Source organism: Indicator indicator, chromosome 28 (assembly GCF_027791375.1).
Source record: "Indicator indicator isolate 239-I01 chromosome 28, UM_Iind_1.1, whole genome shotgun sequence".
Classification (NCBI taxonomy): domain Eukaryota; kingdom Metazoa; phylum Chordata; class Aves; order Piciformes; family Indicatoridae; genus Indicator; species Indicator indicator.
In genome coordinates, this window is record NC_072037.1 from 477,764 (window position 1) to 505,738 (window position 27,975).

Genomic DNA, 27,975 nt, shown 5'->3' on the forward strand with positions numbered 1-27,975 from the left:
GAGCTAACCGGGCATGGCCCGGGGCTGGGCCGGCGCGGAGGGAACGTGCGGCTGGGCAGGCGCAGGGCCAAAGGGACGGCTGGGCTGGTGCGGCAGCTCAGCCCCGCCGGGCACCGCCACTCAGGGTCGGGCGCGGGGAGCAGAGGCGACACAGAGCTCGCGCCGACGCCGCCATTTTGCCTCTTCCGCCTCGCCGCCGGAGGAAGGTGCGCGCGCGGCACCGGTACGGCGGCTGGCAGGGGCCAGTACGGCTCGGAGCGCGGCGGCGGGGGACCCGCAGGTGTCCACGGATGACCCTGGGGAAACCCTGCGAAACCCTGCGACCCGCCTCCCCCCGATGGGTCGACTTTACCCGGATCTTTGCAAGAGCTCCGCGGGCCCCTCCTGGGACTCCCACGGGCCCCCGAGACTCCGCTAGCATCCTCCGGGGAATTTCATAGCCCTCGACCCGTGACCCCCATAAACCGTGGTCCCCCCTCCTGAGCCCCATGGAGCTGCCCCATGACCCCCATAAACCCTGTACCCCCTTCCTGAGACCCATGGAGCTGCCCCGTGACCCCCATAAACCCTGTACCCGCCCTACTGAGCACCATGGAGCTGCCCCATGACCCCCATAAACCCTGGACCCCCTTCCTGAGACCCATGGAGCTGCCACGTGACCTTCATAAACCCTGTAACCCCCTCTTGGGGCCACCCCCCCAGCGAAACACTTCTAATTCCCTCCGGAGCCCCTTATATCCCCATGTGACCCCCTGTAATCCCTCCCTCCTGTTACAGCTTCAATTTCCCTCTGTGACTCTTACAACCCCTTAATTCTCTCCTGCGACCCCTCAGGGTCCCCTCTGACACTCCATAATTCCATGCTTTGCATCCTATGTAACCCCCCACTCCGTGCTGGTTGTTCCTCACCATGACCCCAATGCCAGTCCATGCCTGAGCCTCCCCAGTCCCACTGTGACTGTGATGCAGCAGTAATTGTTCATCTTTAGGGAGAAGCAGGCACCTTTTCCCCTGCTTCTGACCCCCTTCCCAGCTGTCCATCACCATCCCCTGGGAAATGGGGAGGTGAACCTCACCCAGCAGGATATCCTGACCCCTCAGTGCCACCCCAGCACTCTGTGAGAAGGCAGTGGACTGAGGAAGGGGTAGAGACTCAGTAGGGAGCATCCAAGGGAAACACCACACCACAAGTCCAGCGAGGACCCCACAGCATCCCCTGCACCTTCTGGACCCCCCACCCCACTTGCTCAAGAATGGATGCTGGGCTCATTGGTCCCATTACAGAGATTTACTGCTGGAGGCATCTCCTGTGCTGCCAGCTGCCAGCAGCCTTCTGCAGGGGCCCTGGTGCTGTGTGCTGGCAGCTCGTCCTCTGCCCGAGTCAGTTTGGCAGGTGCAGAAACTCCTCGTCCTCTACAAGTGGAGAGACAGACAGGCTCACAGACCCCCTCCCTGCCCCACAGACAGACACTGCTGGCTGCTGCTTCCCAGTTTGCCAGGGAAATTGCTCTAGACCCTCTGTGCACCCCTGTGCTGTTCTGGGATGTCACTTCATGTCCCACCACCCACCATGGTGGCACTGATGCAGTTTACCTTGGTGACAGGGACAATAAAAGAGGAGCTCTGCCCTAAGACATGTTACTCTGGCCCCATTTCCCATCTGTAGGTGCATGGTAAGCCCCCAACTCCTGCTCTGCTGGGAGCAGGCTCACCCAGGGCTGGCTATGTTGAAAGATCCCTGAGCTCACCCCTCTGCCACGCTGATGGAAGCCTGCTTGTCCATCCCCCCGAGGGCTCAGCGCTGCCTATTCCGTCTCCCAGGGAGGTTCAACATGGAAACCCCTTTGCTGGGGGACTGGCAGGCTTATCCCAGGATAGACACATCCCAGATTCAGAACAGCCCTGTGCCCACCTCAGGCAGCATGCCCAGCCCAGAGCAGGACAGGAGATGGTGCGGGTAGCCCTGGCTCCCCTGGCACAGTGCAGTGCGAACAGGGTGCAGGCAGGGTGCGGGCAGGTACCTGCCAGCGGAGGGGCCCCGCAGTACTCCTTGCACTCTTTCTCCGAGTAGAACTGGTTCCCGTTGCCTTTGCAGCCTCCATAGCTGAAGGTGATGCACTTGCCCTGGGCCGCGTCGAAAGCCCAGCGAGTCACCGGCTTCTGGCACGGCCCCGGGGCGATGGGCAGCCTGCAAGCAGCTGCAGGAACAGAGGCTGCACTGAAGGCAGGAGGCTCAGGGCCCCCACACACCTCCCACACGGAGTCAAAGCCACTCTCCAGTCCCCGCTGGTACCCAGCGGCGGTGCCGTCGCCCCGGCCCGGGGCCGCTCACCCTCGGTGCGGCAGGCCTGCAGGCATTCCTTCTCCGAGGGGAAGTTGTTGCCGTTGCCCAGGCAGCCGCCATACAGGAAGGTCTCGCACGCCATGGAGGAGGAGTTGTAGAAGAAGCGGGAGAGCATCCCGCTGCACGGCCCCGCGTCCCGGCCCAGCCGGCAGGAGTCTGCGGGCAGCCCACACGGGGGGTGCGGGGGGCTGCGAGGGGCTGCGGGGGGCTGTGAGGGGCTGCGGGGGACAGTGAAGGGCTGCGGGAGGCTGTGAGGGGCAGTGAGGGGCTGCTGGGGGGCTGCAAGAGGCTGTAGGGGGCTGCGAGGGGCTGTGAGAGGCTGTGAGGAACTCGGGGTTGGGGAGGGCTATGAGGGGCTGCGGGGGTCTATGGAGGGCTGCGAGGATCTCTGGGGGTGCTGTTAGGGGCAGTAAAGGGCTGCGGGGGGCTGTGAGATGCAGTAGAGGGCTGCGGGGGCTGTGAAGGGCTGCGAGGGACTGGGGGGCGCTTGGGGGGGGGGGGGGGGGGGAGGCTGTGACCGCGGGTCAGGGGCAGCCCCTCCGCCAGGCCCTACCTTCCTTATTGCCGGTGTATGGGGGCAGGGGTCCGGCCGCAGAGCCCTCCTCGGGGGGCAGGATGCCTCTCCGTGCCCTCTGCATGGGGAAGGGAGCACAGAGTGGCCGTCAGGACCTGCTCGTGGGACCTGCTGCCCCCCAGGTCACCCCTGCCCGCCGTGGCTGTGTCACTGCCTGCTCTGCTGCGTCCTGCAGCCCGGGCAGGCTCCAGCTCTCCAGCCGTCTGCAGCTATTGATCTGGGGTCAAGAGGCTGCGATGCCTCCACACACCACAATCCTCCCAGCCCTGCGCTCACCCTGGATGGAGCCATTGACACCCAGAGTGCCCCATCCATGCCCTCTGATGGGAATGTCTCTGCTCTCCCTGACACTGTTACCTGCTCCCATCTGGGTTGTTTCTCCTATGGGAAAGTCCCATCCCCTCTGGAAAACCTAAACTCAGCCCTGTAAGGATGGGAGGTGCTGAAGGACCATGGAGTGCTGAGCTGCCTCCTCCTCCTGCGGAAGGAGGGCTGTGGTCTGGCTGGAACAGCCACAGGCTGGCAAGGAGACACCAGGCTTTCACCCACAGAAAAAAAAATCTGAGTAGAGAAGAGCCATTGCCTCTGTTTGCAAATGACCTCTGGTGTCCACCTGACTCCCAGGACATCTGTCTGACTCCCAGGGCCCTCACCCTACTTGCAGGACCCCCACCCTGCAGGCAAAGTCTGTCAGCAGGTATGAAAGGACATTCCCCAGGGTGGTCAGTGGAGCTGCTGCCCAAACAATGTGTCTAGCTCATGAAGTTTGGCCACTGGACACCAGGTCTCCAGTGAGTTTGGTCTGGGGAGGATGTACCTAGCCCTGATCTGTCTCAGGAGGTCCTAGCTGGGCCACTCACCTGGGGGGCAGCTGCAGTCTCCTGAGGAATGCATTCACCTGGCCCAGATGACAGGAGAGAAGGTCAGCAGCACATCCTGCTAAATTCATCTCACCATGGTCCTGCCCCATGCACATGCAGGAGCCTGGGGAAGGGAATGCCCTCCCACGTTCACCCCAGTGTTCTTCTCCTCGTGCTTCTTTCCACCTCCCACTCAGGAGCATCACCTAAAATCCCCACACTCACCTGCATCATGCTAGCACCCTCAGGACCCCAGGCTGAGCAAGGAACAGCTCAGCCATGGGGAGCAGTCTTGAGTGTCCCTGGGTGTCCTGTGCCAGCACAGTGCTGGGGGTGCATTGACCATGGCAACCTGACTGACATGTGACCCCATCCTACCAAAGCCCTGTCCTGACCATCTCCCCAGCCTCAGACGGCAAGAAGGAGCAGCCCCAGGGCCCTGGCAGGCCAGGGGGACATGCAGTGGAGCAGGCTCATGCTTCCTGGTGGGTTACCTCTGTTGGTCAGGATGAAAATGGAGTCTGCAGGGATGCCCATCTCCAGAGCCAGCTGCTGGAAAGCCTCAATGAGGTCCTCCCTCAGCTCCGGACTCCTCCCTAGGCAGGGGAATAGGCTGTGAGTGGGGCTGGCATGGGGAGGGATCTACATCCAGCCCCTCAGCCACCCAGCAACCCACAGAGCTCAGGCAGCTGCAAGGCAGGCCCAATACCACCCTCCTGGTCCTCCTCAACCTCTCCTCCGTTATTCTTGACCAAGGATTGGACAAAGCAGTTTCCATGTTTTTCAGCACAGCATGTCCTACCACTTCAGGGCAGGCATTGCCCCCTTCATCCCAAACAGCAGGCAGCTTTGGACATTCATTGTGTGCTGTGGCTCCAAGGGGAGCCCTGAGACTCAGTCTCTGCAGTGCCAAAGATTAGGTGCTCCAAGGCACCACTTCCAAAGCCGTGGTCAGGTCCCTCAAGGCCAAGGGACCTGCAGGACCTGTGGGTAGTGTTTCTGAGCTGCACTGGCCCACCCTGGAGCCTGCTTGCCCACAAGGGCCACAGCCAGACATACCATAGAGCTTCAGGCTGGTGCTTGGGCCAAAGCTGCTTTTCTTCTTCATCAGGATGACAGCATACTGGTCATAGTCAGTGCGGAGCACGTAGCACTGGATGGACACATCCCACTCTGGGGGAGACACAGCACGTCATTCCTGCCCCTCGGTGAGACATGGGGCCGCATGAGGCAGCCAGAGCTGGGAGCTGAAACCAGGAAGCTAATCCATGAGAAGAGCTGAACTCTAGGAAGCAGAACTCTGCCTCCCTTTAGGCTCAGCAAGCCTCTTCTTGGTCAAGGGCATTGGAAACCGTGTTGTGGATAGCTGAGATACCACCAATGCTCCTGAAACGCAGCTGGTGGGAGGCTGCCCCAGCTTGAGACCTTGGGGACAGCAGGGATCTGCTGGAACACCTGGTAGCACCTTGCCTGCTCAGGGACAGTGCTGAAAGCAGCCCCTTCCTGCCAGCTTCATCCAGACTTTGGCAGGAAGTGATGCCAACTGTGGAGTGGCTTCTAAGCCCTGCTTTCCTGAACCCCTTCCCCAGCTACCAGCTGTACCCAGTGCTGGTTCCCATTGCCCAGGCAAGCTACAGTTCCAGGGCTGAGCAGGTCAGCCCAACTCACTGGGGTTGTAGTAGGTGTATTTGCCAGGGGTGCTGGTTTTCTGGTACTCTCCTGAGGTCTGCTTGCAGTCCCCTTGCCTGGAGGAAGAAGCAAAATAATCATCTGCTCTGAGTGATCACTGTTCTTGGTCACTGCACAGAACCCATACCTGCGTCACTGAGGCCATGGCACAGGACCCGTGAAATCCCCTACTCAACATTGGGTTTTGGAGCCCAGTCCAGCCCCTCCTCAGGACTCTGATACCAGCTAGAGCAAACAACCCCCCACAGAATCATGGAATGGCTTAGGCTGGAAGGGACCTCAGGGATCATCTACTCCAACCCCCTGCCATGACCAGGGACACTAAAGCAGGTTGCCCAAGGCCTGATCCAACCTGGCCTTGAACACCTCCAGGAAGGGAACATCCACAGCTTCCCTGGGCAACCTGTTCCAGAGCCTCACCACCTTTGTACTGCAGAACTTCTTCCTCAGCTCCAGTCCAACCCTGCTGTCCCTCAGCTACAAACCATTCCCCCTTGTCCTGTCTCAGACACCCTCATGAAAAGCCCCTCTGCAGCCTTCCTGCACTGGAAGGCTGCTCTAAGGTTTCTGTGAAGCCTTCTCTTTTCCAAGCTGAACACCCCCAGCTCCCTCAGCCTGTCTTCATAGCAGAGGTGCTCCAGCATCCTGTCCCAGACCCTGGGCGATGAAGCACCCCTGGGCAAGGTGACTTTGGAGGAGGGTTGAGCACTCCTGGCAGTGCCCCATACCGCAGCCTGGTGCTGGTGGTGCTGATCTGGTCATCAGTGGGGCCAGGACCCAGCACCAGTGTGCCCATGCTGAACTTCTCCTTGTAGTTCTTCATCCAGGTGCAGGTTGTGCCGATGGCGATGTCATACCACTTCCCATACATCTGTGGGCAGAAGCAAAGGACATCTCCACCATGAGCCCCCTCCACCGAGCTGGCACGTCTGCTTTTCTGGAGAGCTGAAATATCCATGGCACAGAAAGCAGCTGGGGCTGATGGTGCAAGGTGCCAAGGCCAGAGCTGCTGCAGGATTTGGAAAGTGGATCAGCATTGAACAGGATTACAGGATTTTCTTGGGTCCCCTGACCACCAGGCAGGGCTGGAGGCATCAGGCTGGCATCCTGCTATGTGTGTCCTGAGGGGGCCGAGACACAGGCACACGTCGGGCAGGCACCAGGGTTGGCTGTGAAAGATCTGCCAAGCAGGCTGCACCCCACATGAGTTCCGCACATGGGGGCTGCCTGCAAGCCCTGCCCTCACCTCTTAGGGCAGGCAGATCCGCAGACATCTCACAGGATCCATTTGCCCTGGCTGCTTGGGCTCCTGACTGGGTGTTTGCAAGGGTGAGGCCATCCCAAAATCTGGTGCTGGCAGACTGGCATCCCCTGACCATAACCCAGGGATGGCCACGCTGCCAACACCTCTCCCGCTCAGCCTGGGCTGGACATAGGTAATGTCTCCCTGCCTTCTCCCCACCCCTTCTGCCCCCAGAATGAAGGGACTACAAGCCGCTGTTACCCGCTCAGCCTCAAAGCTCTCCTGCACTTGGATATCCTCATCCTGGTTCCCGATGGGGGTCCCGCTGGCCACGGCAAAAAGGAGGAGGGAAAGGAGACCCCAGAACACCATGGCTGGTGGCTTCTGAGTGCTGCTGAGCCCCAGTGAGGTCCTGGACTCTGCGCTGACCGCACTGCGCAGCCTCACGACCTTCGACTGTGGCCAGCAGGCAACCAGCCTGGCTGGGGCCACCTGCTGGGGGGGGGCTGGGGCAGCTGTGGGCCTTGCACAGCCCTGGCTGTGTGGCTTCTGGGCTCATTGCTGCCCTTGGTGGAGATGGGGATTTGCAGGGAGCTGACTCAGGGTGCAGGAGGGGAGGTGAACATCCTCCTGCTGTGCCAGGCTGAGCTCTCACCCTCTCCCGTTCCTCCACCACTGTTTGGCACGGAACCAGGACCTGCCTGTCTGCTTTATTCTTTGGAATTCACACTCCAGCTCTGGCACCCTGTGAAGAGGTGCTGCCAGCCCTGTCAGAGCAACGTGACCCTTCAGAGAGGAGAGGAAAGGACCGAGGAGTCCCTGGTGCTTACCGCAGGCTGCCTAATCCTGAGCAGTGTCCATAGGGAGCAGAGCCCATGCTGCCTGCTCCCCTTCTGGACCCCTTCCCCAGGGGTCCCGAACCGGTGGCCAATGCCCAGGAACTGGCTAGGTGTCATTCACTCCACAGCCGAGGGCCCCCGCGGGCGTGGGCACACACCCCCCCTCCCTCCCCACTGTTTGCCTTTGCAGGATGAGTGACCCAAACCAAATAGCTCAGGGGGTGGCAAACAGGGCAAAGGGCAGCGGTTCCTCTGTGGCCCGGCTCGGGCAGGGCAGTGCCAGGGGCCGGACTTTCACCCCCTGCACCGCGGGCACCGGCCGTCCCTTTGCGTGGGGCAGAGGGACGCGGGGCTGGCACGGCCGGGCAGGGTCCTGAGCCAGGCGTCGCGCCGTGTGCCCGGCAGCAATGAGGGCGCTCTGGACGTATGGCACAGACCCCCACAAAGTACCAACCGCGGCAGCCTGCCCTGCGCTCCTCCTCCTGGGAGCCCAGCAGCAGCCCTGGGTCCAAGCCCCCGACCTAGGGGTCCGGGAAGCCAGGACTGGCCCGGGGACCTCCCCCGCTCTCGGCCGCGCCAACGCCAGATGGCAGCCGGCGGCAAGGAATGGCGCAGCCCGACACGGCCAGGCACGGCCCGCTGCTGTGACCGGCCCCGCTCCGATCATCGGCCCCGCTCCGATCATCGGCCCCGCTCCCATCACCGCCCCGCTCCCGTCACGGCGCCGCTCCCGGGCCCCGCTGCTCTCCAGGCCCTCCTCGCTGCAGCCCTCGGCGGGCGTGGGGACTCCGCTCTGTCCCTCGCAGACGCTGTTCCTTCGGCGGCAGGGCCGGGACAGGTCCCTGGGCAGTGTGCACAGCGGGCATCGGCAGCAAGGATCGGCAGTGATGGGCAGTGAGGACAGGCAGTGATGAGCAGTGGGCACTGAAAACAATGGGCAGTGGACAGTGGGGACTGGCAGTGATGGGCAGTGGGCACTGTCACAATGGGCAGCGGGGACTGGCAGTGACGGGCAGTGGGCACTGGCACAAATGGCCGTGGGGGCTGGCAGTGACGGGCAGTGGGCACTGGCACAATGGGCAGAGGGGACTGGCAGCTGCAGGTGCTCATGGAGGGACGTTCCTGTGGATCGCTCTGGCAGGTGGGGTGGCTGCAGCAGCCCCAGGGGAGCTGCCAGCTTACAGGAAGCTCAGAAAGTGCTTCAGTTCCAAACCAGTTGGGTGGAAACCAAATGCAGGGAGAATCCACCAGAAAATTCCTGCAGACCAAACTCCCCTGGCCCCATTGGCACCAAGAGGCCCCAGCTCCCAACAGCCCCTGCAGGTCCAGGCAGACAGCAGGGCTGGCACAGTGGGACTGGCATGGTGGGGTTGGCATAGTGGGGCTGGGATAGTGGGACTGGTGTGGCGGGGCTGGCATGGTGGGACTGGTGTGGTGGGGCTGGCATGGTGGGGCTGTCACTCATGGCAGAACCTGAGGGAATACCAGGCATGGTATTCCCAAGGACTCACACCCTGACATGGTGGCCGGTGGCACATCAGGCAGGGCCCTGCCGAGGTGGGAGGCAGCAGGACTTGCTGCCCACAGCAGATGCAACAGATGCTGTTTCTCTGCACAGGCTGCCTGCTCTCTGCTCCTCACCATCTGTGCCAAGGGGCAGAGCAGACCTTCCTGCCTTGTCCTTTCGGTGTCCCTGTTGATCACAAGCTCGTCCAGTCCTTTCCTGAGCCTGTCTGTGCTGCCTGGCTCCTTTTCTCTTGTGGCAGCAAGCACCAGGTGTTCAAACTCTGCAATGTGAAGCTTTCTATGTCCTCTGTTCTGAACCCCTTACCTGCTGGCACCCCTTGGTCCAGGGACTGCTGGAGTACTGCAGTTTCACATTCATCTTGCCCAATGCCTTCACAACTTTGCCAGCCTCAATCATATGCTCCCTTGGTCTTCCCCTTTGCAGACAGGGGACTCTCAGCCCTTCCAGGCCTCACTCATACAACAGGAGCTTTATCTCCTCAGTTATTATGGTCTGGAGAAAGTCAGCTGCTCTCCTTCTCCTCCTTCTCCTTCTTGAGCTGTGAAAAGCAGAGCTCAAGCACCCAGCACGGGAGATGGAGGCTCACCAAGGTTTTCTGGTTTCTGCAGAACACTTCCAATCTTGTTCCCAACACCCTTCTTGATCACACAACATCCTGAATACTTTTTTAGATGCTGCTGCCTGTTAGCAGTTCTCTCAAATCCCCAGCTCAGAGATGACTCCCAGTTCTCCTCCAGTTTAACTACATGTCCTGAGCTCCATGTCATAGATTCAGAGATTTATAGAATGATTCAGGATTGAAGGGACCTTAAAGCTCATCCAGTTCCAACCCCCTGCCATGAGCAGGGACACCTCCCACCAGCCCAGGTTGCTCAAGGCCTCATCCAGCCTGGCCTGGATGAAGATATCAAATATAAAACTGGTCTCAGGGCTGGTCTCTGAGGAGCCCCATTGCTGACTGTTCTCCATCCTGAAGAGCCCTACATGTTCCTTCTGATCCTTCAGCCACCTTTCAGTCCATGGAAGAGCCTTGCTTTGCTCCCACGGCGATTTTCTTTCTTGAGTAACCTTTGCTATGGTGTCTCAGCAGAAGCTTTCTGACAGTCCAGACAGGTGTTCAGATGTTCTCTGGATCCTCTGTATCTGAGACAGGGCCCCTGCCAGCCTCTGCCCAGCTCTGTGTTCAGCCCCATGGCAGCAGTAGCTGCAGTAGCCCTGCCCAGCTCTGCCCAGCTCTGTGTTCAGCCCCATGGCAGCAGTAGCTGCAGTAGCTCTGCCCAGCTCTGCCCAGCTCTGTGTTCAGCCCCATGGCAGCAGTAGCTGCAGTAGCCCTGCCCAGCTCTGCCCAGCTCTGTGTTCAGCCCCATGGCAGCAGTAGCTGCAGTAGCTCTGCCCAGCTCTGCCCAGCTCTGTGTTCAGCCCCATGGCAGCAGTAGCTGCAGTAGCTCTGCCCAGCTCTGCCCAGCTCTGTGTTCAGCCCCATGGCAGCAGTAGCTGCAGTAGCCCTGCCCAGCTCTGCCCAGCTCTGTGTTCAGCCCCATGGCAGCAGTAGCTGCAGTAGCTCTGCCCAGCTCTGCCCAGCTCTGTGTTCAGCCCCATGGCAGCAGTAGCTGCAGTAGCTCTGCCCAGCTCTGCCCAGCTCTGTGTTCAGCCCCATGGCAGCAGTAGCTGCAGTAGCTCTGCCCAGCTCTGCCCAGCTCTGTGTTCAGCCCCATGGCAGCAGTAGCTGCAGTAGCTCTGCCCAGCTCTGCCCAGCTCTGCGTTCAGCCCCATGCCCTGCAGTTCCACTCTTCTGTACAGGCTTTGTCATCTCATTGCTGCTACAGCAACAAGAATCTCAGGTTTTGAGCTCCCAGCACCCACTCCCATAGCTGAAAGTTTCCTTGCCCAGCAGTCTGCTGCTGTTGGAAGGAGAGATGCACCCTGCAGCCAGCACCTCTGTGCCTTCACATGGGAGTTCTTCCCAGGCAGAAGCAAGCAGCCTCTGTCCTGGGACATGCTGCTGGCCACCTAGTCCCATCAGTCTGGGGCTTCCTCTAAACTAAATTCAAGTTGGTTTTTCTCCTCTAAGCATCCTGCTGCAGCACTTGTGCCAGGCCTGGGGGTCTCCCCACCACTGCTGGCCAGCAGGGCAGAGCCTCTTCATCAGGCCTCATAAGGATCTTAGGATTGTTTTGGTTGGAAGAGACCTTTAGGCTCATGAAGCTCAACTGTAGCTCAGCACTGCCAGATCACCACTGAGCCATGACCCTCCAGGAATGGGGACTCCACCACAACCCTGGGCAGCCTGGGCCAGTGTTTGAGAACTCTTTCAGTGAAGAATATTTTCCACAAGTCCAACCTAAACCTCCCCTGAAATAACTTGAGGCCATTTCCTCTTGTCCTATCACTTGTGCCTTGGGAGAAGAGACCAACAACAAGTTGGCTTCAGGGAAGCTGCAGAGAGCAATGAGATCTCCTCTCAGCCTCCTCTTCTCTAGGCTGAACACCCTCAGCTCCCTCAGCTGCTCCTCCCCAGCCCTGTTCTCCAGACCCTTCCCCAGCTTGGTTGCTCTTCTCTGGACCTGCTCCAGCATCTCAATGTCCTTCTTGGAGTGAGGGCCCCAAAACTGAACCTTGTGTTCACGGTGTGGCCTCACTGGTGCTCAGTACAGGAGGATGATCCCTGCCATAGTCCTGCTGGCCACACCACTGCTGCTCCAGGCCAGCCCGCTGGTGCCCTTCTTGGCCACCTGGGCACACTGCTGGCTCTTCTTCATCTGCTGTCACCCAGCACCCTCGGGGCCTTTTGCACTGGGCAATTTCCAGGCACTCTGCCCCCAGCCTGGAGTGTTCATGGGGTTGTTGTGACCCAAGTGCAGGATTCAGCACTTGGCTTTGTTGAACCTCATCCCATTGGCCTCAGCATCATCCTGAGGGTCCCATTAGGCTCTGGAAATCCCCTCAGCCCTAATTGGCTTTCTTCCTCCCATGGTGGAGGTGTGTGTTCTTCCACCAGTGGTGCCATCTTTTTTAGGGTGCTCTGCTTACCCATTTTTAGCTTTCCAGCCTCCCATTCCGAGCAGCACTGCCATCATTTGTGGACTTGTCTGACCTCTCCTGGCCAAGCTTTCTGTTCCTGAGACATTGCTGTTTGCCTCCAGATAACTCTTTCTTCACACCAGGAAGGGCTTCTCATGCCCTACTTAACATCCTTCAGGTTGTGTTTAGGATCTTGGGGTTGGGATATTTGTTGATAGTAAGACCCAGTTCTACACACTTCCCTCTCTCAAACTTATTATGGGATACAGCTCCCCATCCCTCTGCACTGTTAGACCTGGTGGTAGTGTGATTTCAGCATGGGGCAGCTCCCCCAGTACCTCTTCAGTTCACTTCCAAGCACTCCAGATCCAGCCTAGAGCAGCATATTTGCTTGGGAGTTGTAGATCTCCTCACTCCAAAAGGCTTCATTTACTGCACCCACAAAATGGTATCTCCACATCTCATCTTGACAAAGTGCTTTGTACATGGGGGCAGAACCACAGAATCACAGCATGGCAGGGGCTGGAAGGGACCTCCAGACATCACCCAGTCCAAGGCCCCTGCCAGAGCAGGGTCACCCAGGGCAGGGCACACAGGAACACATCCAGGCAGGTTCTGAATGTCTCCAGAGGAGACTCCACAACCTCTCTGGGAAGCCTGCTCCAGGCCTCCAGCACCCTCACAGGGACAAAGTTATCCCTTCTGTTCCCATGGCACCTCCTCTGCTCCAGCTCACCCCCAGTGCCCCTTGTGCTGTCCTTGGACATCCCTGAGCAGAGCCTGGCTCCAGCCCTGCACATCTTTATCCCCAGCAATGAGGGCAGCCCTCAGGCTCCTCTGCTCCAAGCTCCAAGCCCCAGAGCTCCCTCAGCCTGTGCTTACAGGGAGATGTTCCACTGCCTGCAGCAGCCCTCTGAGCTTGCAGGCTCTCCAGTCTCAACATTTCCAGGATCTCTCCTTGTGTGCCTCCTGAGCTGGACAGTTGTATTCCTGGAGCCATTTCTCTACTGCTCTCAGCAGTGGTGTGAAAGCATTTCCAGGTCTGCCCTTGCTCCTGGGCCAGCCATCTGGTAATGGCAGGGCTCAGACCCCATCACTTCTGCGTTGTGTCCTCCAAATGCTCTGAACATACAGGGCTGGGTGCTTTTTGACACCAGCTGTGGTTCTAGCTCTGTCTGGGCCTGTCCAGGCAGTGGCATTTCATCAGAGCTGGCTGAGGTTTGCTGCACCTATGGCTTTGAAATCACAGCTGCCAGGAAGAGAGCTGAGCCTGCAGGCTCAAGGGCTGGGGTTCAGGGGGTGGTGTGTCCCAGAGCCTCTCTCCAGCAACAGCACAGGTGTTTGTGCTCTGCAGCAGATTTCCTGCCTCTCCTCCTCCTTCTTCACCTCCTCCTCCACACTGCCCACTGGGTGCTCCTTAATTTGGGGGCTTTGCTCCTGCTCTGAGGTGTTTGAATTCTCTCATCCCAGCTGTGGCAGAGGAGTCTCTGGGCCACATATTGAGGATGAAGACCTCTGGTCAGGAGAGCTGTTGCAGGCTTAGGCCGTGCTCAGCAGGCATCTGCCTTGCTTCAGAGGCTGACTGCTATCCAGGCACTGCCTGTGTCTCCTTGCACTGCAGCCCAGTGTCAGCCAAGAGGGTGGGCAGGGATGGAGGTACAGGATGAATGAGGTGAGGACTTGTAAGGGGTCATGGAAACCTCAGAGGATTCTGCCTTGCATCCTGTGGATCAGAGTGCAAGCAGGACCACCAGCATGGACAGCACATCCCTGATGCTCTTCAGAAAGAAATGTTGAGTGTTCAACAAAGGGCAGAGCAGCCTGGGTGCATCAAAAGCAGTGTGGCCAGAAGTCAAGAGAGGGGATTCTGACTCTCTGCTCTGCTCTGGTGAGACCTCACTGGAGTTCTGTGTTCAGCTCTGGGCCCCCCAGCACAAGAAGAACATGGAGCTGCTGGAGAGGGTCCAGAGGAGGCCACAAAGATGGTCAGAGGGAAGGAGAACCTCTGCTCTGAGGACAGGCTGAGAGGACTGGAGTTGTTCAGCCTGGAGAAGAGAAGGCTCTGGGGAGACTTTAGAGTGGCCTTACAGTACCTGAAGAGGACCTACAAGAAAGCTGAGGAGGGCCTGTTTAGAAGAGCAGCAGCACAGGGGGCAATGGTTTAAAACTGGAGAAGGGTGGATTTAGATTGGACATTGGGAAGAAGCTTTTTACTGTGAAGGTGCTGGAACACTGGAACAGGTTGCCCAGACATGTGGTAGAGGCTCCATCCCTGGAGACATTCAAGGTCAGGCTTGAAGGGGCTCCAAGCAACCTAATCTCGCTGGGGGTGTCCCTGCTGCCTGCAGGGGGTTGGACTGGATGAGCTCTGGAGGTCCCTTCCAAGCCTCTGCATCGACTCTGTGATTCTATGGAAGTGGGGCAAAGGCTGGGCTGGGGAGGAAAGTTCAACCCCAGTATGGGGGCTGCAGAAGGCACAGACCTCAAGGAAGGCCTTGGGAAGGATGAGCAGAGATGTCCCTGATGGGTGTCCTGCTCCCTGTGTCCCCTGGCACCCATCAGAGCTGGATGGCAGCTGTGGACCTGCTGGTGCAGACCTGTGGAGCTGCTGAGGGGTGGGAGATGATCCATGGTGGCCTCTGTCTCAGGGCTGGTCATCAGCTCCATCTGGGTACAGGGCACAGCAAGAGAGGTGGATGGCAGAGCAAGAGACCTGCTGAGACAGATGGTTCCCATGAGGCTGCCCACGTGCCCTCCCGGGTATCCCTGGGGCCAGCTGCACCGGAGGGACAGAAGCTCCACTTTGGATGTGGTCACCCCCTGCCTAGGGTGGCACTTGGAGCAGGGTCTCAAGGTGGAGGTGGCATGGCTGTCTGTCTGCCTGGGAGCTGTGCTGGCATCCTTGGCTCAGGGTGGCAGTGTGCCACTGGGTGCCGTGTGTGTGTGTGGGTCTCAAGCTGCCAGCGGCATCAGCCCAGGCACCTCCATGCCCAGGGCTGTGGGGACAGCTCTGCCTCTCCACAGCTGCCTGTCCACACAGCTTCTTCCTCACCTGGCCCTGGGGACCCTTCCCACGCATGCCCGAGGGTCGGTGCCACCGTGTCCAGGCCAAGTCCCGGCTGCCCAGCCCTACAGATGGCTCTGCCGCGCCGGGTCGCAGCCCCCAGCCTCACGGGCGGCTGCTTTTTGTGTCCCTTCTCGGCGATCCTGGGCCCTGCCCCTTCCCTCCTGCCCCTCCGCCACCCCCCGGCGCAGCCCCCACCGGATCCAGCCACACACACAAGTGAACTTTTCTGCGTTTTCCAGCAATTAAAAAGAATAAAGCAACAGTTGTCTCCAGGCAGGGCATGGATCCTGGTGACCCTGATTTTCTGTGTGGCTGGGCAGGGTGAATGGGGCTATTGAGACCCCGATGACTGGCATCTCCACTCCAGGATTGTCTCCCCTTCCAAGTCCCCCTCCCCGAGCTCTCCTCCTCCCTACCCTCCTCCTCGCTTTTAATTTCCTTCCTGCAGAGAGCTGCTCATCCCCTTCCCATTGGCCAAAGGCCTGAAAGGGAATGGAGGAGACAAGGGAAGGATTAAAGACGCTCTGCTTAGGAGCAGGCAGCCTGAATACAAGATGCACCGGCTGGGAAAGAATGGGGGCTTAGTGGGGCACCAGATCAGACCCGCCTCCGCCGCATTCAGCCCGACCTGCATTCCTGCATCGCTAAGCAGGGACCGTTCTCCCTGACTGGCCCATCGGAGGGACTCCCCGGAACCCTGTCCCACCTGCTGCTGCAGGTAGACCTGCCCAGGACGGTCCCACCATGCTCCAGCCAGCTTGGGGCACTGTGTCTGCAGCTGGGACCATGAGGATGAGGAGGCAGCTGGGGCATCTCTTGCAGCAGCCCAGAAGCAATGAGGACTTTCCAGGAAGTTCCCAGCCCTCTTCCCAGCAGATCTAGGGTCTTATCCTGCAATGCTGGGTACTAGAGCAGGCACTGCTGCTTGGGGCTCAGAGGAGGGCTGGAGATTCTGCATGCATGCCTGGAGAAGGACTGGGACACTTCCAGCTGCAGCTTTGGTGTCAGAGATGGTGGTGGACCACTGCTTGTCAACCTTGTCCTCTCACAGAAACCTCCCAAATCCCTGGTGCTCATTGCCCTTCTCAGGACCTCCTGTAGCCATGCAGTTTGGGGTGCAGATGGAGCACAGTGGCTGCACTCCCCCCTCCCACTGAACTCACTAGCCCCATGCCACCCATGTGTGTGAAGGGCTTGTCTCTGGCCTTTGGGCTGCTCCAAAGACTGGTCTGAGGCAGAGTGGATTTGACTTCTAGGGTTGGCCCTTGGGAAGGGCTGGAGCAGGATGGTGGAGCACAGGCTTGGGGTTACACTGGGAATGAGGGTCCCCAAAGGGCCACCTACCACTGGGCAAACCCATGCAGAGACATGCAGGGTGTCACCCAGCAGGACTGTGGTGTTGGCAACATCCTGACCTTTCCATGCTTCTTGCACCTTCCACACCAGGTCAGCCCTCCCTGTCTTGTCCCAGGTGAGAGCAGGCAGAAGGGAGTCAGCTGGCCAGACTGGTGCAGAGCAGTTCCTGCTGTCTCTGCCCAAGGACACCTCCCCTGCCGAGACAAGACCAGTCCAGAGCTGGAGCAGCACAACCCCCTCCATGTCATCAGTGTGCGGGCTCAGGCACTAGTGCCTGCACCCTGAGCCCCCCATGGCAGGGATGGAGATGATCTCTTTCTGTGGGAACTGAGAATCTGAGCTGAGCCTCCTGGCTGCAGCTGGGCTCCTTCACAGGATTGCTGCAGGTTTTCTTGGAAACATCTCTGGGGCCCTGCTGACATTCACCCAAAAGCTCTGTTTCCTCCTGCATGATCTTGGTGGAGCCCAGCAAGGCCCTGAAGTGATCAAGGCATTTCTAGGCTGAGAAGCTGGGGATCAAGGATGGAGTGGATCAGCAAAGTCCTACAGCCCTGAAGCATCAGCTGTGAAGGAACTCAGTGATCCCACACCACTCCCAAGCATCCTGGGGAGCCCAGGTTCCCATGCAGGGACACAGCTCAGGGCACTGAACACAGCTTTGGGGCTTTGCACTGCAGGGACGGGGTCTGAGCTCCATGTCCCACATCCCATGTAGTGGTTAATGTAATTTCAGGTTTCCTGAGGGTTGCCACACCACTCTCCATCTTCTGATAGAGGTGTCATGATGGCCTCTGCACCCCAAAGCTGTGCAGCACCTGCAGAGGTCAGGATGGAGCCCTGGTGGCCACATGAGCATGGCTGCAGGAGACCAGGGTGGGAAGTGGCTGAGCACATGGAGGTGGCCTGGCAGAACAGCCTCAGTCACCTCCCAGACTCTTGGTCACATTGATACAGAGCAGGATTCAGGCACCAAAAGATAGCCACCATGTGCCAGCTGAGATGCCCCAGGGTGCCTAGGACATCTGTGCAAGGCTAGGAGATGGGATGGCCTCCAGACCCTGGGGCAAAGGTCAGAGAGGACACTACAGGACACCTCAAGCAGCAGATGGAGCTTAGGTATAAGTGTTGCTGTTCCTCCTCTGCTTCCACAGCCCCCAAAGGAGCCCAGACACCCCCTGGATGGACACCCAGGGTCAGAGCTGAATCCACTCCACTGACCTGACCCTGCACAGGCAGGGCCCCAGTTACTGCTGCCTCCTGAGCTCTGCTTGTGGCCATCAGAGTCCCAAAGGTCCAGCTGGTATCACTCAGACATCTTTGATGCTCACATGCTAAAGTCCACGAATTTTCCAGTTCTGTGACTCTAGAAGGAACTTGGTACCAGAGAAGAGCAGGAAATCCTTCCTGGGAATGCACCTCCATTTCCATCCCAGAATGCAGAAGGAAATGCCCATCTATTGATCCTCCAGAGATGAGTTACATCCCTTCAGGCATCCCACCACCAGCCTCCACACTTGCCATGGAGCCCACATGCATGTCCACCTTCATCACTGCATCCTCTCACTCAAGGAACAGGTCTGAGGACTTCGTTCCTGAAAGCTGCTCTGACTCCAGGACAAAATGGGCAAGAAATCATCAGCTTTGGCATTGGGACCTCCACTACCAGCATGAGGCACCTGCCCTGGTGAGTAAGCACCAGCTGTGCTGAGGCAGAGGTGGGCACATCACAGTGGCCCTTGGCTGTGCCTGCACCTGCAGGAGACCTCTCCCTTCTCAGTCCTCACCAAGACAAGTTGCTCTGTCCTTTGAGTTTGTCTGTGGGACATCTTTGCCACCCTAAGACTCGAGTGTCCCTGTTGCTCCATCACTACCATACTCCCCCCAGCACAGTCCGTGGGCAGCAGGCATTGGGGTGTCCCCAGCTTGCTGCACCTCCAGACTCTCCATCCCTAATGGTTCCCATCCAGCCCCCAGCAGCTGCCTGCAGACACCAGCAGCTCCATCCCAATGGAGGAATCCAAAGGTCCCAGGTGGGGAAGAAACCTGGAACACAGGTGAAAGGCACCTCCTTGCCTTTCACTGTTGTGGTGGCCGGGGCGGGGGGGCTTTCTTCCCCCCTTCCACCATGCAGAGGGGCCAGAGTCTGGCGTTTCCCAGCCCGGGGTGGGGATGGGGAACCCTTCCCTGCACCCGACCACGCTGGAGAGGGACCGCGAAGCTTTCTCTTTAATGCAATGCTATGAATACTCGGGGGCTTTCTGCTCACTGTTTAATGGATTTGAATGTGAAAAGGTGGTGGAATTGGGAAGAGGGGAAGAGAGGGGGGAGGCCAGGCCTCTTTGTTCGGGGATGCTGCTCCAGCCTTGGATTTATTTAGCATTTGGAGGGCTCTGGGGTCTTTCTCTCCTCCCCAGCCTGCAAAGGCTCGCTCCCTTTTCTGCCTCATGCTTATTAGCATAGCAGCTGCTCGGGAGAAGGGCAGGCAGGAGAAAAGGACAGAGGCGGCCGGGAAATGAATAGGAGGGAAGAAAAATAGCTTAAAAGGACACAGGCTTTGAATGAGGGGGAGTCATGAGTGGAAAAGGGGACAGGGGGCAGCTCAGAGTTGTCACCGTAGCTGTGAATGTGAGCAGGGTAAATGTGAGGACCTGCTGGGGATGCTTGTCCTGGCTGGGCACTGTGCCGGGGGATGGGGGCCTGATCCTGGCACTGCAGAGTGAGGCCAGGACTGCCCCACACTGCTCTGCTCACATGGACACGCAGAGCAGCGAGTGCTGAGCCAGCACCCTCCTGCACCCACAGCTCTGCTGCCTCGGGCCACCCTGCACCCTTCTGTCTGCAGGGATTTGGGGTCCTCCAGCTATGGCCTCCAAACTGAAGCATCCAGGGGAAGATCCCAGCAAGTGCAGCAGCAGCTGGCAGCTTCTGAACGTGTTTGGCTGCTGCAGGACCTGACTCTGCTCTGTGGAGCAGGCTGGGCTCGGGATGGAGCAGCAGGGGAAGCCCTTGGGGCATGCAGCAAGCATGAAGCAGTGCCTCCGGCCACTCCCATGCAGAGCCCTCCACACACCGAAGTTTGAGTAGAAAATGCAGTGGTAAAAGGTGTCTAAGGAGTTGCCACACTGCTCCTGCCCTGGCTTGCAGAGGGATGGTCACACTGCATCATCCCAGCCTGAGCTTCCCAAGCAAACAGGGCTGTGAGGGCAGAGGGCTGATCACAGGCAGAGAACCTGGGAGAGGGCTGGGCACATCCAGAGTCCATCCATGCAATTGCATCTCCCATAACAACATTCCTGCTGAGGTGGGAAGTGGCTTTTCGGCTGAAGAAAACAGAGCTGGGGGTGTAGTGCACCCCCGGGGAGAGAGGTGGCCACAGAGATGCTTTCCAGGCAGAGGCTCTCCCGGGTTGTTTAATTCATGTGGAGGCAGGAGTCTGCTCGTTCAGCCCTCACCTTTCAGGGCACAAACCACCTACCAGGGTGCTGCTCAGCCTTGCATCGCCTCACCGACGTGTCACAGAAGCTTTGCTGCCAGTCCTTGCCTGACTGACATCCCCTCTGGCCACATCCCCTTCTGCCAGGGGCTCATGTGGTCAACCCTGCCTCTGCTCCATGCTGCACCAGGAGCATCTGCCTGCACCCCAGTGTCAGGCTACCTGCGTTCTCCATGCCTGTGGCAGGGCTGGAACCAAACTAGGGGTCAGCAGAGGCAGCCACACTGCCAGTGTGTCCATCCTGCCCCGGATGGACATGGAGCTTCTCGGTGCTGGGCTGGATAGGCAGTGGGGAATGGATTTGTCCATGAACAAGTGTTGCCACCCTGCACTGCCCCACCAGAAGGGCTGGAATGAGCACCTGATGCTCCCATTGGGTTTCTGTGCCCCTCTGCAATTTGCAGGCTGCCAGAGCTGCTGCCCACATCACTAGAGGAGAGGGGAAGCAGCTTCTGGGCAGCAGAGGACATTTCCAGCTCAGATGAACTAAGTGCTGCCAGAGGTGCTGCTTTCCTTGGCCTGCCCTCAGAGGACAGAACACTGTTGGGATTCAGGCTGAGCAAGGAGTTTCCAGTTAAAAATGCTGTCCCAGCCACCCCCCAGCCTGTTGTTCATCCTGGAGTACAGCTTTGCCTTTGCTCACTCTCTACCCATCCCTCTCTCCATCCCCAGCCATGTCTCTCTTCATCCATTTCTACCCAGGGCATCTCCCCATCCCTTCACTCCTCCATCCTTCCATGTCCCTAGCAATCCCTCCATCCCTCCCTTGACTCTTCCATCCAAGCAGTCTTCCAGCCCTCCAGACCCAAGCCCTGTCCACTGTCTTACCCCAAACAAGCTTCACCAGATGTTGCTCTGCTTGGCCATTCCTTTAAGATCAGGAAGAGAAAGCTGCTGCTGACACGGAGAAGCCAAAACCACATTGCACCCACAGCTCTGTGTCCTGCCTGGTGTGAGACGCAGAGGTTACCTCTCCCTGGGCACTCCTTGCTGGGCACCCCCAGAGATGAGTGGTGGCAGTGAGATATGGTAACTGAAAGGATTCTAGTAGGAGAAGAAAGAACAGAGCAGTGCCATGCCCTGGGACAGTAGCTGCCATCAAGAAGAACCAGCAGTTGCCTGTGGTACCTGTGCTGACTCATGCCAGGCCTGGGAGTACTCCTAGGGTGCCAAAGCCCCCTGGGCATGGAGGTCTGCAGTGACATGGACGCTGAAACCCCAAACCCTTGGGGGGCTGTGAAGGTTGTGCACACACCAGGAGCAGCCCCAATGCCCCTGTGCTGCAGGAACAGGATGGGCAGCCCCAGCCTGGGAGGGGTCTGGGGGCCTGGGGCCTTCACACAGAGCCCCAGCACCAGGTACCAAACACCACAGCAGCAAACCAGGTCGAAACCGTGAGCCATCCTGCCCTGCACGACGTGCTGTGGGCACTCAGTACAGCCCGGGCACCGCATGGCCCTCAGCACCCCCAGGAGCTCACCCTGCCGGCAGGGATGGAGCCCAGAAAGCCTGGAGAAAGAAGGCTGAAGAGGAGGCCAGTCTGGCCAGGCAGCCTGAGCCACCAGCTCCTCCCTGGCACCCAAGAGAAGTCGATTGTGATTGGTTTTTGTTTTAAGAAGGTAACTCCTGCTTGGCTCCGCAGGCTGCGGCCGCACAGCCCCCAACAAAGCAGCTATTTAAAACGTGCTGAATTTTGATGGCAGCCCAGCCCCTCTCCTCGCCCGCTCGCCGCCTTTCTTTCTCATTCATTACTGACTGTGTTAAGCTCCCTGAAATTTAAATCAAGCCCCACCTCCCCCCCCACCCCTCCCGGGACGTGTTGGCCAATTCAGCGCCGCTGCCTGGGCTTGACGGATGAAGGGCAATAGAAGAGAAGACAAAGCTGTCAAACCTCGCCGGGCTCCGCTGACTTCCCATCGCCCCTGCGGCCGGAGGGGAGCCCGATCCATCTGGTTTGGAGTCAGCAGCGCAAACAAAAGCAAAAGACAATGGCAGGAAGCACTTGAAAGTTCAAATTCTTGCTTTGGTTTCTCTTGGAACAACAGCACCTACGTAATGTGGCCGGGGGACAATGTCCCGCAGCCCGGGACATGCAAAAGTGCCAGAAGAATGTGCTTATGCCACCAAATCATCCAATATTTTGTGTCTGATCGGAGCAAAAATAGAAAAGGGAGCTAAACAAAAAGTGGAAAAAGAAAGGAAACAAACAAAAAAGCAAGCAAGCCTCTGGCGTTCCTGGATTTCTTGGCTGCAGTTTCTGTGGCAAGCAGAGTAGCAAAGCAGGGTGGCAAAGCAGGGTGGCACCGGGGTAGCTGCTGCCCAGCAGGCTCAGCTCGGGGGCTGGGGTTCAGCTGCACCCTCAGTACACCCCTGCTGCTGGGGCTGTCACACGTGGGAGCCCAGGGACACAGGATGGCTCCGCGGGTGCTGGGCTCGGTGCCAAGAAGGTGTGATTTGTATTCAGTGCCCAGCCCGAATGCCCTGCAAAGGGTCTGCCGGGGGCCCCAGCCTGCTCTGTGCGCTGCGGGGAGAGAGGAGCTGGGTGCAGAAGTGCTGCGGTACCTCGGGAAAAGCCGAGCAGAGGTTGTGGCTGGCCCAGCCCTGCCTGGTTGATGGAAGCCCTGGGGCGAGGTGACTGGTGAGAAGCTACCAGGCTGAGCTGAGCCAGGCTGAGCCCAGCTCTGTGGCAGCCCAAAGCAGGCGCTGGGGTGAGTTTTTTTTGTGGCACCCCAAGCCTGGGGAGACAGGCAGGGGTGAGCTGCAGCCACAGCTGTCACCCTGCAGCACCACAGCCTGGTGGGAGGTTTGGAGGCACTTTCTGGTAGGTTGGTGTCACACAGTGCCCAAATGGGACAAAACTGTGCCACAGCAGGAGGAGGGAGTGGTGCTGATCCCACAGAGCCCCCAGACTTGGCCAGTCAGTGGCTACTGTGAGACCCTGCTGAGAAGCCTGCAGGGCACCAGCTGTTGCTTTGGCATCAGTTTTTCCCTGCTCAAACTCAGCCAGGTCACTCTGTGCCCACCTTTTCCACACTGGGCTGCCAGCTGGGCAGGCTGAGCATCACCACGGCACCCCTGGGGCAGCAAGTTTTGTCCATCCCAGCACCATCCCACACCAGCACTGCGTGGTACAGGACTTGGCACATCAGAGCTGGAAGGTGACACAGAGTCTTTTCTCCAGGTTTCCTTTCCACTGCCACTTACAGTCCCTGATGTCCCCAGGACCTCACAGCCCAGAACCCAAACTGCAGATGGCACAAATTTCCTGGAGATTTTGGCATTTTCAGAGTTGACAAAAATATCAATATAGGGAAAAGCCTCCTCCCAAACCCCACAGTGCTGCCAGGGCAGAAGGTCTCCCTGCACCCTGCTCCCAGAGGCTGGCTGCAGGCAGGGCCCAGCCAGGGCAGGCACTGGGCTGCCTCCGCTCTTCCCACTTCCTGGAGCAGGCAGATCCTACCTGGAAAGCATCCAAAGGTGCAGGGCTCAGCCTGCTCTTGAGCACCAGCCTGCTCTGAGCCATGCAGGAGTACAGAGATGCTTTTGGGGCTAGAGACTCCATGTCAGCCCCCCACCCCAAGACCCTTTCAAGGGGCAGCTAAAGCCATCACCAGTTTGACAACAGCCTCTAGCTAGAGGTGACCTCATCCCTGCAGCCCAAGGGCTTGGTGAGGACCTCACCAAGTCACCTCAAACCCTTGCTGGGGCCGAGGTGAAATGTGAAAGCCTGGGCAGGTTTGTAGGAGCCATGGGGTGCTCAGCCTGAGCTGGGACTGCACCCCCACATTCCCCAGGTCACAGCAGCCAACCCTGGCTGCAGAGCTGCCACCTCACTCCTCTGGGGCAGGCAGCTTCTGTAGACACAGCTCAAACCCCATGTGCCTGGTCCAGCAGGAGGGTTTGGGCTGAGCTTTCACCCACCCCTAGTTTATGAGCGCTGGGATAGGGCCAGCCAGGACATCCCCAGAGCCCCAAGGGAGATTCCTGCATCCTGGCAGGGCCTGCACACAGCAGCACCTCCCCAACCATCACCCTCTGGGGATGCATTTGAGCCCAGAAGAGCTGCAGAACACCAAAAGAGGGACCTGAAGGCCTCACCAGCTGACCCCCATCACAGGCACCACCCAGTATCACCCCAAACCAGGCAGGAAAGAACAAACTAAAAAAAAGTTTTTTTTTTTTTTATAAAAAGATCAATGAAAAATTTATTCATAAAATTTGCGCTCTGGGGCTACAACGTCTCTATCATACACTCAGGAATATGCTGTACTGTACAGACTTTATCCAGTTAGAAATGATCATATAGTGACCCACATACAGCTTCAATATAAGCCTAGAAAAAAAATTCCTTAGCATTAATTAACATAATTAAAAAAGGTATTTTGCATCTAAAGAAAAAAAAATCTACAGAAAAACTCCTTCCTGGAGCAATCTGTGCATCAGCTTCAATGTCTGCTTATTCCACTGACATTATCAATATATTCTTCTTACAAAAATAATAATAATAATTAAAAGATGACTGCCAGGAGGCCACCAGTCATGCACGAAAGGGCCTCCCCCACCTGCCTCTGGTTGGGTTCAGTTTTTCTTGCACTCCCCTGTTTTGGCGTGAAGGGTCAGCAGCACGATGAGCCAACAAGGGGGGTGGGGAAACCCTCATTTCAATTGGAATCAATCTGCATCCCTTTTACTTCTCAGGATCAAGAGAAACTCGGGGGTGTGGGGGTTGCATAGAAACTTGAAACTCGAGGGACGAGGAAGGGCAGCAGCTTCTTTTTTCTTTTCTTTTTTTCAGTAAAATACAAAGGGATGTAAAAATACATCAACATCAATTTCAGAGCAAACCCCCTTCCCCGACTGACAGCTTCCCAGCACACACACACAATAATAATTAAAAAAAAAATCTCAGCATGTCTAAAGCCCCAGGAGGCTGGAAAGGAACAATACTTTTCTTGAACAACTCAACCCAGCAAAATTCACCCAGGAGATTCACAGTCTTAGCAGGTATTTTATAAAAATATAAATATGGGTTACATCAGCACGTTGTCTTTACAACACTGGACACAGCTCCCTTTAGGCTGGGTTTAGAACCAAGAGTTCTTTTTTTTTTTTTTCCGTTTTGTTTTAAACTCCATCTAGAACTTGGCTTTACAATACATTTTTTTTAATACCATGTCATAAATGTTATGACATTTCATCGTGGCAAATCCATTTAGTCAAACAACAAGGACAACAAACAAAAAGAAGATAAATGTGCAACCGTCTGGTAAAGACAATAAAACCTCTCTAGAAAAGATCTTGTTCCCACCCTGAAACTGTCACACAAGAAGTGCCAATGGAAGTGCTGGGCACCCCCCTTCCATGCTCACAGAAAGACTCTGGCCAAGCAGTTCCTCACAAATTCCAGCATTGACAGCAGATGCTTTCGACAGGGCTTTTTGTTTGTTTCTTTCCCCCCTTTCTTCCCAATTTTCTTCAAATCTGGAGCTTTTTAAGAAAAAAAAAATAATCACAAATCGTTGAAGTGGAAAAAAAAAAAAACACCACCAAACTGCAAGTGAAACCATCAGAGAAAAAGCAGAATATTCAGTGCAACAGGACATAATCATGGCAGACTCGAGTTAGTTTTAAGACTAAGAATTTAAAAAAAGGCATATTTGCCAAAACTGCATTTCTGAAACACTCACCACCAGCTCCAGACAAAATCAGGCTCACAATCTTCACCCACAAAATATATACAGACAGGATAAATAGTTAAGACACAACCCAAATCAACCAGCAGGTAACTTTTTTTCTTTCTTTTTTTTTCTTTTTTTTTTTTTTTTTTTAATCGTAATGGTTTGGATGCAGGGAAGCAAAAGAGGGCAGGGAGACGGCAGAGAGACGGCAGTGACACAGATGGTTTAGTGCAGACGAAGAGGGCTGAAAAGACCAGCGGGAGAAAAGGAGACTTCTGAAACTTTCCGCATTTTCCCAATGGATGCTCTTGTGCCATAGCAATAAAAAACCAAACACAAACCAAAAGCAGCATTTGTGATCATAGGTGCAGTCACTTCAGAATGCGACTCCGGGGGGCGGGGGCTTCCTCTTCTTCCTCCCTCTCTTTTATAAATATATATATTCGGGCACGTTATATATATATATGCTATAAAAGGTGGGTGAATCTACACACACACGCACGGATCGTTCTGCATTGAGAAGTGTTATCCAAGTTTCACCACGAGGAAAAAAAAAAATTAAAAATTAAGTTCCCAAACTATTTTCAGTAGTTTTCCGGCATCTCTCTAGGCAGCAGAGAGCGCTCACGCCCCTCTTCTGTGCAAAAGCAAATCCTCTGCCTCTAGAGTTTATTTCACTCTTTTTTTTTTTTTTTTTTTTTTTTGTAAAAAAAGAGGAAAAAAAAAAGTCAAGAATTTGCTAATCCCCCTTTACACACAAACCCAGAAGGATTCAATGTCTTCTCCTGGGATCTTTCACACGTGTTAAATGGATTCAAGGAGCGGGTCAGGATGCAGACTTTCTTCAGACACCCAACAAAAATAATTGGAAAAAAAAAAAGGCAGGAAACCCAACTCAAAATAAAACAAGGAACCATGAAGGTGAGAAAACCGCGTCTGGCATATTCCAATGGGGTAACCTCGGAAAAACACCCAGCGGTGGGCAAGCCCTGGGAGAAACTGGCAGGAGGAGGAAGGCGGCCGGGGGCTTCCCTCCCGTCCCGGGGTGTCCCGCTCTTGGCTCCAGGAGTGGGGGGACACCAGCACCATTCGGTATCGGCAGGGGATCGGAGAGGGGGTGGGAGCGTTGAAATGAAATCCTTTCTGAGCCAGAATACTTTAAATGGGCAGGAGGGGAGTGGGATTAAATATTTAGCCGGGAGGGACAGGGGAGCCTTTAAAGCATCTGCCCAGATGTCAAACTGAAACCGTGAATACTGTGAGTGCAGCCGAGGTAGATGGAGAAAAATAACATGTTACAGTAGGAAAATAACCCTTGGAAGGAAAAACAAAAACAAAACAAACAGAGCAGGCGGCCGATGCCGTGTGTCGCAGGGGGGCCCCCAAATCCTCGCCGAACGAACCCCGCGGGGGCGGGAGCAGCTTCGGCGACCCGGGGAGCGGGGTAGGGCCGGCGGTCCCGGCATCACCGGGCTCCGGCAGAGTATTTGGCCTTGGTGATCAGGTAGAGGACGATGTCCTGATGGCCCCCGAAGGCGGCGATGTGCAGCGCGCTCCAGCCGTCCCGGTTGGCCAGGCGGATATCGGCGCCGAACTTTACCAGGAGCTTGACCAGCTCCAGGTTGCCGTCGATGACGGACTGGTGCAGCGCCGTCTGCCCCTCGGGCCCGAAGGAGTTGACGTTGAACTCGCAGTTCGTCATGTTCTGCAGCAGCGACTGCAGCTCCTTGGTGTTGCCGCGCCGCACCGCCTCCTGGAAGACGCGCTGGCTGGGCGGCGGCGCCGCGCACGCCGACACCTCGCTCTGGCTCATGCCGCCCCTCACGCCCCGCCGTCCCGCATGGACGGCGACGCCTCCGCCCGCCCGGGCATGCGGTGGCGGACGGCTGCTGCCGGGCTCTGCTGCTGGTGCTGCTACCGGTAGTGCCGCTGCCGGCTGCGCCGCGGGTTCCGGGGCCCTCCGCCGCCTCCAAGCTGCTGCTGCTGCTGCTGCTGCTGCTGCTGCTGCCGACGCCGCCACTCCCACTCTGCAGCCTCACCCGGACCTCTCTGAAGCGCAGTCGGCCCCGCGACGCGCTTTTTACCCGCCCTTTTATTTGCATAACAATGGTACGGCTGTGACGTCACGACCCGGGGCGGGGACACGCAGCCGTGCGCCCATTGGAACGGGCGGGCAGGAAGCCCCGCCCCCGAGCCCCGCCCCCAACCCTCGAGCGGCGGAGGGCGGGTGCTGGGGGCCGGTTGGGACGCTCTCGGCTCGGCTCGGCCCGGCCCTGGGCTTCG

The 27,975-nt window shown here is 57.5% G+C and overlaps 2 protein-coding genes across 2 annotated transcripts; both read right to left on the minus strand.

The window, feature by feature from the left end:
• Positions 1–1,381: 1,381 nt before the first annotated feature.
• On the minus strand, positions 1,382–7,093 carry AMBP (alpha-1-microglobulin/bikunin precursor). Its single transcript, XM_054393490.1, has 10 exons — positions 6,972–7,093; positions 6,196–6,338; positions 5,447–5,523; positions 4,838–4,951; positions 4,273–4,374; positions 3,779–3,816; positions 2,898–2,976; positions 2,333–2,500; positions 2,022–2,198; positions 1,382–1,413 (listed from the first exon to the last, which is right to left on the minus strand). Exons 1-10 carry the CDS (start codon positions 7,080–7,082, stop codon positions 1,382–1,384), a joined length of 1,041 nt encoding a protein of 346 aa, XP_054249465.1. The 5' UTR covers positions 7,083–7,093.
• A 20,064-nt stretch (positions 7,094–27,157) lies between these two features.
• On the minus strand, positions 27,158–27,505 carry NRARP (NOTCH regulated ankyrin repeat protein). The gene has a single exon (XM_054393558.1). The coding sequence runs from the start codon at positions 27,503–27,505 to the stop codon at positions 27,158–27,160; it is 348 nt and encodes a 115-aa protein (XP_054249533.1).
• Positions 27,506–27,975: the final 470 nt, after the last annotated feature.